This window comes from Podarcis vaucheri (assembly GCF_965113315.1).
Source record: "Podarcis vaucheri genome assembly, chromosome: 11".
Lineage (NCBI taxonomy): Eukaryota > Metazoa > Chordata > Lepidosauria > Squamata > Lacertidae > Podarcis > Podarcis vaucheri.
The window spans coordinates 27,137,303-27,148,494 of record NC_138749.1 but is presented as its reverse complement, the minus strand read 5'-3'; the positions used below and the strand labels follow the sequence as shown (position 1 = coordinate 27,148,494).

The 11,192-nt window shown below is 40.4% G+C and overlaps 1 protein-coding gene across 2 annotated transcripts in view; it reads left to right on the top strand.

The window, feature by feature from the left end:
* Positions 1 to 77: 77 nt before the first annotated feature.
* The window catches only part of TRIM23 (tripartite motif containing 23), a gene marked incomplete at its 5' end in the record, with an annotated part of 17,997 nt that continues 6,882 nt past the window's right edge, over positions 78 to 11,192 (top strand). The window contains 6 exons of one of the 2 annotated variants that reach the window (XM_082241994.1): positions 78 to 209; positions 3,032 to 3,194; positions 6,836 to 6,957; positions 7,540 to 7,818; positions 8,364 to 8,546; positions 10,177 to 10,392. In XM_082241994.1, coding sequence (XP_082098120.1) covers positions 78 to 209; positions 3,032 to 3,194; positions 6,836 to 6,957; positions 7,540 to 7,818; positions 8,364 to 8,546; positions 10,177 to 10,392 — 1,095 coding nt within the window. The other variant, XM_082241995.1, reaches the window with a different exon arrangement.

Sequence of the window (11,192 nt, the reverse complement as noted above, 5' to 3'; positions counted from 1 at the left end):
CCCAGCGTGCTCTTTGGCTCGTCCGTATCTCCATAGGCGCCTCTGCTTGCTTTTATTTCGGGCGAGCTGTCAAAGTGATGCATGATGGGAGCTGTAGTCCTTTTATTTTTTACGTCCCTCGGCGCCGCTATCATGGCGGCCAATGGCAGAGTGGGAGACGGGGAGTGACAAGAAACGGACATGCGCAGTGCTTAGAAACCACAGACCGGGTATCGTAAAGATACGGGGGAAGCGACCTTGTTGTGTGTGTGTGTGTTTTGACGTTTGCACCGTCTCCTTTACCTACGGCTCTCTTTGGTGACGTAGACGCGTAACCCCGCCCCGTCTCCAGGGGGGCACTCCGCTGTGGGAGCGGCGAAGGCAGCTTCTTCTTGGTCTTTCTCCTTCCTTCTCCAAGATGGCCGCACTAGGTGTAAACAAGGTCGGGGCTAGTGCGGGGCTGGATGCCGGGAACAGGCAGAGCCGGAGTCCGGCTGGGCCTGTGGTGAAGGTGAGCAGAGGGAGGCCGGGGGGGGGGCTTCCAGGCCGCCTTGGCGGAGCCCCCTCGCCGTTCGCCGCCGTTTGGGTGGGGGCGGGAGGAAAGAGAGGGGGGAGCCCCCGCCCCCTTTGGGCTCCCGGGCTGTAGCGCCTTCATCTCCTGCAAGAGCCTTCACGTTCTGCGGGTCGGTTCTCTCCGGTTGTGCCACCCTCGTGTGTATTTACCCCCTCCCTGCTCCCCCTTCACATTACATACATACGTACACATACATACACGCAAACAAACAGAGAGAGAGACACACACATAAACACACACACACAGAGAGACATGTGTATACACACACACAAACACACACACAGAGATACACACACACAAACATACACACATATATAAACACACACACACATACATACATACATACATACACACACAGACACACCTGTATGCTACATTGTATGTTCTGTACTGTTTAAAGCAAGGGGTGTCCAGAGCAATTTACCATGCGTGTCAGATAGGTTTGAGAAATGAGGAGGTGGGACAAGATAGGGGGAAGTCACATGTAGGGTTCCAGCTTTTTTCTCCGGCAGGGTTCCAGCTTTTTGCATCTGTGCAGTAGGCGGTAATTAAGCAAGTGGAACATCTTAGGACATGAAGATGCAACTATGGCAAAGAAACAGAAAATGTGCTAAGTGCTGCTCACAATAGACCCATCTAAATTAATAGACATTACTAACTTTGATTTCCATGGGTCTGCTTTGAGTAGTTCTGCCTGTCATAGAGTTGTTGAAGGTATAAGGAAATGTTCCATTATAGGTGGCAATAATATAGAGGGGCAGAACAGATGAAGAGGCGAAACTGGTACACTGGGATTCCCATGCATTTGGGAACTGTGCAAACATTTGTTACAGAACTGGAAACATATTAAGTATCATAAACGATATGGACGTTGTATCTTGATAGCCTTCTGTCTCATTTTGAAAATATTGCAGGGGTTGGACTAGATGGTCTTCGTGGTCCCTTCCAGCCCTACAGTCCTGTGATTCTATAATTCTTTGAAGCAAAAATGCATTATGTTCCTTCCACAAGAGTGTCTAGTGACCTTGGGTGGGTTATGATCATGAACATGAGATCCAGTTTGTGGCTATACTTCGTTTGGATGTTCTGCCATACAAAAAAATGTGCATAATGCAGATAGAATGATACTTAATAATCCTGGTCCAAAATGTATGGTTTCACCCTAAGGGTCAGCCTGACAGCTGAGTTCACAAAAGTTACAAACCCACACAAATGGTTTGTATTCTAGCTTGCCCACATATTATCTATGTTAGTTACAGTGGTGTGTTTGTATTTGCTATTTTAATACAGATATTTTAGATTATGGGTTGTTATATTATTGATATATACTTGTTTAATTTGTAATTTTTGCATGCTGTCTTATTAAAAGTTTCTTTTTTAAAATTGGGATATAAATTTATTAAGTAAATAAATAAATTGGAATTTTTGCTGTTGTGGAATAAAAAATGTGATTTCTTATAAAGACCTTCTTAGGAAAATAGTTGTTACTTTCTTTGAAGTGCTATTTTAAGTTCAGTTACATGAAAGGTTCTCCCTCCTGTGTAGAAATACAACTATACCGAGACTAAGGCTGCAGTCCTATACCTACACCCCTTAGCTAGAAGTAAGCCCCAATTCACTCAGTAGGACAGATGTGTGTAGTAAGGTAGTCTAGGGAATACAACATACCAACCACTAAGGAAGTGCTTTGGGTCATGGACTACAGTTTTTAGGATCCACTAATTATCTGGTAGTTCTTAGTATATAGAGCTAACCTGAAACTTTATCATAATGAGGTCTGACCTGAGAGACTGATGCGGCTGTCCTCATCCCAATCCATAGTGGCATCTGTTGGCTGCATCCAAATACACATACCGTATTTTTCGCTCTATAGGACACACTTTTTCCCCTCCAAAAAATAAGGGGAAATGTGTGTGCGTCCTATGGAGCGAATGCAGGCTCCTTGGCTTCAGCGATAGCAACACAAAGCCTCCGAAGCACAGAGGGAGCGTTTCCTCTGTGCTCCGAAGGCTTCGGGTTCCTTTTGCTGAAGCCGGGAGAGCAAGACTCTCCCGGCTTCAGCAGAGAGGGAGAGCTGCGCAGCGCCCCTTCAGCCAAGCGGGAGGAGAAATGGAAGGGGGTCCGTTTCTCCTGCCGCTTCGCTGAAGGGGTGCTGAGCAGAGAGGGGGAGAATTTTTTTCCCTTGTTCTCCCCCTCTAAAACAAGGTGCGTCCTATGGTCCAGTGCGTCCTATAGAGTGAAAAATACGGTAGTTAACCACTTAGGAACATATGAAGCTGGCTTATACCGAGTCAGACTATTGGTCTAAGTAAGTACTGTTGATGCTGACAGGCAGCGCCAGGACTTCTGGCACGAGTCCCAGGCCTACCTGGAGATACAGGGGATTGAACCTGGGACCTTTTTTGCATGGTCTTTACTTCTATCTTTTAGCTCTTCCCTAGTGCTTAAAAACTGAATGTATTCCCTTGTAAATTATAGGTTCTGGAATGTGGAGTCTGTGAAGATGTATTTTCACTGCAAGGAGACAAAGTTCCCAGACTGCTTTTGTGTGGTCATACAGTCTGTCATGACTGTCTCACTCGACTTCCTCTCCATGGCAGAGCAGTTCGGTGTCCCTTTGATCGGCAGGTTACTGAATTAGGTAAGCTGCTTAGAAATTGTTGAATTAAGAACGTAAGGAAAGCCCTGCTGAGAAGACTAATGACCTGTGTAGGTCCACCATCCTGTTCTCAAATTGACTAACCCGATGCCTATGGGAGGCCCACAAGGAGGACACCAGTGCAGCAGCACTCTCCCCGCTAGTATTAATACACTACCCCTCACGATGGAGGTAGCAGTCATTTTATATAGGTTTGCCAAATGGGCAGGTACAACAGAGACACTTAGAATATATCTGCATAGCTTGAATATACTGAGGCAAACCACCACTTAGAAAACAAAACACTGACATTGGTTGCAAGGCAGTTCAGAAGTTTGACTTGTGCCCTTCAAAAGTTGCAGCAATGTGATGTGATGAAAAGAGCAGTGTGCACTATGAAAACATATGGAAGATATAATGTTTTAGAGGAAGGATTGTTGGGAAAATGCTCTTGGGGAGACGGTGACCACCCCAGGACCTCTGAGCATCTCCCTGTAGGCACGTCTGTGGAATTACATGTCCCTTCATCTCCTTTTCATATGAAAAGTGCACACAAGTCTTCTAGCATCCTACAGCAAGAAGAAACAAACATCTGTAGATCTAAACTACATTTTATTTACATTCTATACAGACAATCCATAATCACGTCTGTGTTCTCCAAGCTCTGGCAGAACAACCTGTTGCATACTGCAAAAGTGAAGGTACAGTACAAAAACACGCTCAGATGAAAGAGATAAGACAGTCTTCCATTTCCACACTCTTCTCAGACATCTCATGTGATTTATACTAATCACACTAGCAGCATCGGCTGCATAAAATTCCCAACAAGAATAACCTCATTTGAAGCATAATAGATTATCCAACCTATAATGTATTGAACACATTGAAATATACCTTAAAGTAAAACAAGTTTAGGATTTGCCTATAAGAACATTTACTTTTGAAAAGCCTTGGTTATGCATGAAAGCAAAAGTCAAAATCCATTTTTTTCCGCATCAACAAGGGTCTCTTCTAGAACTAACAGGGATGAAACATAGGTATCTAGGAAGCTGCCTTGCACCATGTCAGGCCAGAAGTCCTTCTAGCTCAGTATTGTCAACACTGACTAGGGTTTTGGACAGGGATCTTTCCCTACCTAGAGATGCCATTGAATCTACCATTGAACTATAGCACTTTCCTGTAGCCCCCGGCCACCAAATGTGCGACATCATTCACACAGAACTATTTCAAATTTTTATTTTATTAAATATGTGTGGTAGTCAACCAGTCATATTCAGAGTAGGCCCCCTGAAATCTGTGGATTTAGTCATGACTAACTTAAGTCCATTGATTTCAGTGAGTCTGCTCCGATATTACTTAGTTTGATACCACCCTATATTTCTAATCTTGGTCACATTATCGTAATATTGTAAACATTGCTTTTGAAGTTATCTCAGGACAGCTGTTTAGTGCTTAATGTCATAAGACAATAAAAATGGTAGCAAGGTCAGACAGGTTCAGTCAAGCAAGGTTGTGTTTATAATGCAAAATAGTTCTATTATGTAGCATTAATTTGTATAATGCCATCTGTGTGCACGGAACTGCAAGGAGCAGCATAAGAAAAAGACATGTCCCTGCCCTGAGGAGGTTACAGTCTAAATTTGAGCTGTAGGGAGAGACAAGGGTAATAGTGCATAAATATGTATACTTAAGGATTTGTTCTGGTTGAGCAGAGGGCTGTGAAAAGGGGGGGGTGATGAAGGGTTTGAAGTAGGGAAGAGTAGCATCAGGTAGGGGGCAACACTGCAGAAAGAACTAAGCTGTTTAAGAGAGCAGACATTTCCTTTTAAACACAAATACTAGCTCCGTTTGTACAAGCCAACTCAGATCCCTATTAAGTTACGGTGCAGTGACCCAAAACAAAACCTTTGAAGACAAAAGCGCCCATCAAGGCACCATTAAATGTGCTTAATGAAACAGTGTGTGGCTCAGCCTTCATAAGCCTTACTCCTTGTAGTATCTTACAATTAAGCTGAACAACCTGAATATGTTTGTGCCTCAGTCCTAGGGAGAAATCTGGGAAGAAATCTTTGCCACACCTTTCATTTTCTCTCCCCTACTCACCGCTCAAATATTGAGTGATTGGGGGAAAGCAATTTGCCGCTTTCCCCCTTTCCTGTTTGTAGAACTTGTAAGAATTCCTTCCATGATTTCTCAGTCTTCACTTTGCATCCATCCCCTTCCAAAGGATACACAGTTCAGTTATTTGAACTAGGATTTGACTTTCTGCGAATGATTACACATTCCCATCAACAGCACTAAGGGACCTTCATCATGGAGGTGCATTAAATTGTTTTTTCACTTTTTGCCAATTGCTGTAAAGAGACTGCTAGTAACTTCTCTGAATTTTCCTCCTTTCGGTGGTGAGAGAGTTTGGAAAGGGGCTGAAAAGCTAAGCTATGGAAGAGAGAACAGCCTGGGCAGTATGTTAAAATAAACACAAGACCCAGTATGTACCTGATTAACACTAAATTAGCACCGCTACTCAATAATTCTCCCTGCACCCCTTCCTGTACTTGTGTGCGGGACAATCACAGCTATCCTTTTCGAGTTTTGGTCTGGTTTCTTGGGCAGGAGAACTCTTCTTAATATCTGTTGCTGAAAAGTGTGTGTTCTGGCTCTGATGTCCTCAGTCACTGATGAATCAAAGAGGAATGTTTGCCCATTTCGTGACTGGTGTACCGTAATCAATGGGCTCAGTATTCACTCCATGATTGCCCACATAATGCAGTCTTGTTTTTGATTTGCAGGCTCCCTGCTATTCAAGCTTCATGCCTTTTCTAAGGAAAGGCTGCCAAAAGCTGTAGGTTTGTTGTTGTTTAGAATGTTCCATAGATTTCATGAAATAGGCATATCTATAAAATTATGTAACCTGCACATATGGTATATGTGAAGTAAAATTTTTTTTTAGTGAGGAACCTGGCAGTTAGCACTTTGAATAGTTCCTACATTAGCTGAACTAAATTTGGACAGGCTTAATCAAAACCACCATTTGTTTTGAAGTACTGTACTGGAATCCATCCATGAAAATATATACATGTGTAAAGGTAAAAAACCCAGCTGTCCATCAAGTATTTATCCTAATCTCTTAACAATATTTGGGTGGGTTAATTAAAAGTTGAAGCCAACAGAGATAGAAGCAATTTGTACTGGGTCAGTACAAATTCGGTAGCACTAACATATTTAAAGGCTTGTTGTTAAAAATGAAAAGCACAATTCAGCCCAAGACCAGCGTTTTGTACCCTGTTGAGTTCTTCAGTGTGTCCCATTAAAATGAAAGAGCCCTAAGTTATTAACTTTAGACTACATGCAAAGGCTTCAGATCAAAGATCAATGAGTGAAAGGAAAAATATATTAGTGCTAATCTATGAAGTCTTCTGAAAGTTAGCAGAAAACTTCTCACACTGATGTTCCACAACCAAACATGGGGTTGCAGTAGGAGAAATATGGTGAATAAGGAAGATCCAGCATATAGTTTATAAAATCTAATGGACCATAAGATCTTGAGAGAGAGCTCGTGCAAACTGAAAACCTTCTCTGGCTATGGGATCACTTTTCAAAAGAATATTGTTTTTTCTGTCTTAATTTTTCCCCCTCCAAAACAGGAGATTCTGGTGTATGGGGTTTGAAAAAAAACTTTGCTTTGTTGGAACTCCTGGAACGACTTCAAAATGGGCTTGGTGGTCAGTGTGGGACAACTGAAGAAGCCATTGGCCTCTCTGGAGAGGTAGTAGTAATCAATTTTGTATTTTGCTTTTGTGTCACTTTCAGAGTAGTGTTCCCAATCACTTTTTATATTTCAGTTTGATTGTCCTTTTCAGATGCCATAAATGTTTGATTTTAATTCAGTGATTGCAACATTACTACATTAACAACTAAAAGACCTGTACCTAAATTACATGTTCAGGAGTATCAAGTGGTACAGATTCTCCTGGACTATATAATTTCAGATTTGTACCTGCAGTCTCAATGAGAACTGTCAAGTAACAGCTGTTCTATTCGATATTTCTGACTATATAGTTATTTCTAGAACGTGTATGCTAGTTCCCTAGAGCAGGTATCTATAAAATTTTGTTTCATCGATTGGGCGATAATTGGGCAAGCATCGGGATTTTGATTTGTAGCCATAATAAGCTTTCAGCACTTTTATTCACCAAGGTGTTTGAAAATATTTTACTGATTTAATTGTGTGCATTTTAGTCTGTTTTTCTTGTTAACGCTGTACAATGCCCTGGAATCTAATATGAAAAACATTTTTATGCGACCAGTCACCATGAGTAAATAATGTTCTAGTTTTTCTTTTTGTTAGTGCATTGTCCGCTGTGATGAAGATGAAACGCATCTTGCTTCAGTATACTGCACTGTTTGTGCCACTCACCTGTGTGCAGAGTGTTCCCAACTCACACATTCCACGAAGACACTTGCAAAACACAGACGTGTGCCCCTTGCTGATAAACCTCATGAGAAAACCATGTGCTCTCAGCACCAAGTGCATGCTATTGAATTTGTGTGCCTGGAAGAAGGGTGTCAAGCCAGTCCTCTCATGTGCTGTGTCTGCAAAGAATATGGAAAGCATCAGGGTCATAAAGTAGGTTATGTCAATTCTTTATTGTCCAGCTATGTCATTGTTAATATGTGACTGAAAAGGAGAATTTGTGTTGGGTTTTTTGCCCATTTGACAAACCATCAGACTATATTTTGTTCCCTCTCCTATTCTTTACATTACTTATTTTATAAATTTAATAAAGGCAATGTTCCAGGGTATCATTAAGTTATCACTAAAGCTGCTTTCCTGCTGTCACCTAGGAGGGCTGCTAGACAATTTTGTGTTTGTAGATTGATGTATAATACTGTCCAGCTAATGCTTATATTTAATTTTCCATCTCTTTTGAAACATAACTAGTCTTTACATACTTCTTGTTAAATAATAATAAAGTTTTTAAAATCTTACTATTATAAATTAAAGATCACTGCTTTTGAAAGATGATTCATGCAAAGGAGCATGCAAAGACTAGTTACCTTGTGCGCCTACATTTCTGCGCTAAGCACCTGAGGCAGAATGTCCAAAGTTTTGCTCTCTTTTCTCTCTCTCATACTGTGTGTTCAGATTTACTTTTGATGCTTTCCCCTTAGCACAGTGTTTTGGAACCAGAAGCAAACCAGATCCGTGCTTCCATTTTAGACATGGCTCACTGTATAAGAACTTTCACAGAAGAAATATCAGATTATTCTCGGAAACTAGTTGGAATAGTTCAGCAGATAGAAGGAGGAGAACAGATAATTGAAGATGGAATTGGAATGGCTCATACAGAACATGTAAGCAAGCTTGTCATTTCCTCAACCTGCACATAATCTTCATTATAACTATTAATATCTCCCCACCCCTTTACACTTTTTAAATGAAGCAGTATGCCATGTTATCCAGTATTAACATGACTCACAAAAGCTTTTTCAAGGCCACTGATCAAAAGTAAGTTGGTATGGGCAAGGGGGGAGGACCTTCTGGAAGGAGAAAATAGAGCCAAGAAGTCTGTTCTGTTAACTCACTAGTGGTAATGGACTATTTTGCAAAGCTGTTTTCCAGCAGAAAGCAGCCATGAAGAAGCAGAAATGATTGATTTTGGAATAATTATAGAGAGGATAATGAAAAATACAGCTAGGATACAAAGTGCATGCCTAAGTACTTAGACTTACCTAGTAGGGTTTTTATTTACTGTATTGCCATATCACTAAATGATTTGGAAAGTTTTTCATTTTCAAAAATGGCTTACTACGTAGCGTGGCAGGTAGCTACTGGTGAAATACAAATCTGACATTTCCTGGACACGTGGAACTTTGGTTTGTGGGTTTTTTATTCCAGTCTGTGTTTTTATTTCTTTTCAGAATCTCCTAATGCTGTTCCTAGCTGATTTGACTAGGACACCAACCTTAGTATTATGCAGAAATAGCAGTGTTGATTATACTGTATAAGGTTTTCTGTGGAAATGTCATGAATTAGATTAGCTTGCATATTTCATCTGTTGGTGATCAGGCTAATTTGAATGAAGATACATATTAGAATATACCTGGTACTTTCGTTACACTTTGCTTTAGATGTAGTGATTTGTATGTGGTACATAATTCTGTATTCTAGAGCTACAATTTTGGTTCTCAGTTACTTCTAATTTGTGAATTTCACTTCTAAAAGCAATGAGCTAATAGGTTTACAGTCTTTTGCTAAGGCACGTGGCAAAAGTTTATTCAAAGGATAGATACTACTGGGAAAGTGGAAGGACCATAGTGTTAAGAGTAGTTCTAACAGTGAGCTATTAATATATATTATGGAGTACTGTGCCTCTTCTAGCTGAGTTGATTCAGAATAGGGAGTCAGCACTTCCAACTCATAGGAGAGCCAACAGAGATCATGAGATTTGAAAACATAAAATATTTTGGCAATACTTTAACATTCATTTTTTAAATATTTTATTAATTTTCCAAAAACAACAAAAAATAAAAAAACAATACATATTCAAACATAAAAAAGAGTTGACTTCCCCCTATTCCTTTCCCTGGTTCCATTGTTTATCATCATACCGCATGTCCATTTTAAATTGTAAAATCATTAAAATTACTTCTTTTCCAGTCATAATGTCTTTACAAGTATTTTTAAAATCCTGCTAATGTATTAGCCTCTGTATGTATGCAATAAAGTCCTTCCAATCTTCTTGCACTCCTTTAACATTCAAAACACACTGACATTCTTCTTCTAGCTTTCCTCACAATAATGGAGGCTGGTAACATTTTAAAAACGAACACTAATTTCTCCAGAGAAATTAGTGTCTTATGTTAAGCAGTCTACTGTAAATTGGTGTGCCAGCCCATTGCAATGGAGAAGGATATTAAAGCTCTGTCTTAAAGAGGTCTGCAACAACGTAATGCCTGTCTCCTTGATTTCATAACCACCCAGGTCCCAGGTACTGCAGAGAATGCTCGTTCATGTGTACGAGCCTATTTTTCTGATCTTCATGAAACTCTCTGCCGCCAAGAAGAAATGGCACTTAGTGTGGTTGATGCCCATGTGCGGGAGAAATTGATCTGGCTTAGGCAGCAGCAAGAAGATATGACTATTCTGTTGTCCCAGGTTTCAACAGCTTGCCTTCACTGTGAAAAGACATTGCAGCAGGTGAAGTATCCATAAAGTGGCCCTCTTCCATATATATGTACTTTAGGTTGCTGACTAAGGCTGACAGTGTCCGGTGGTTTATAAATAATTTGTAAAAGTTTCTCTGTTGGGTGAGTCCCTTGTGGGAGGGAGACGTATTGGGTAACAAAATAATTATTGTTGGGAAAATACTGTGTTAGGGGTTTGCTTTTATTGGGTCAATTGTATGTGTAAGCTTAGTTATTCTAAAATTCTGCTTCTACAAATGGTGATTTGGGACACAGCAGTGGTTTGTAAAAGTTTCTCTGTTGGGTGAGTCCCTTGTGGAAGGGAGAAGTGTTAGATAACAAAAGGATAACAAAAGGGGGAAGATGGGAGGCAAAAGTGCTGTAGCATCTGAGTCAAAGGATAGGTTTGAAATATAAAAGTTTAACGTAGTTGGTGATGCCTTTTTCTAGTGAAATGTTTGGGATCCACACTTTGGAGAAGTAGCTAGTTGTATAGAAATTAATGTAGAAACCTATTAGGCTTGGCCTTAAGAGACAAAATACTGTAGGGGCAATGTTCTTACATAGTTACTTGAGCATTAAAATAAAGCTGTTCAGCTGCCTCTCATGTACCAAACAAAATAAAACAAGAAAAGGAGCAATCGTGTGTGTTGATAGTAGCACCCATTTTTAATCCTAATTAGATTCTTTTCCCATTAAAGTCTTTATATTTGCCAGTATTGTTTCAGTTGAATAATACAGTAGCTTTCTTGTCTTGGTTCCTGTGAAGAGTTACTGTGTTTTCCTTAAGACAAACAAAAGCTTCTGTGAACA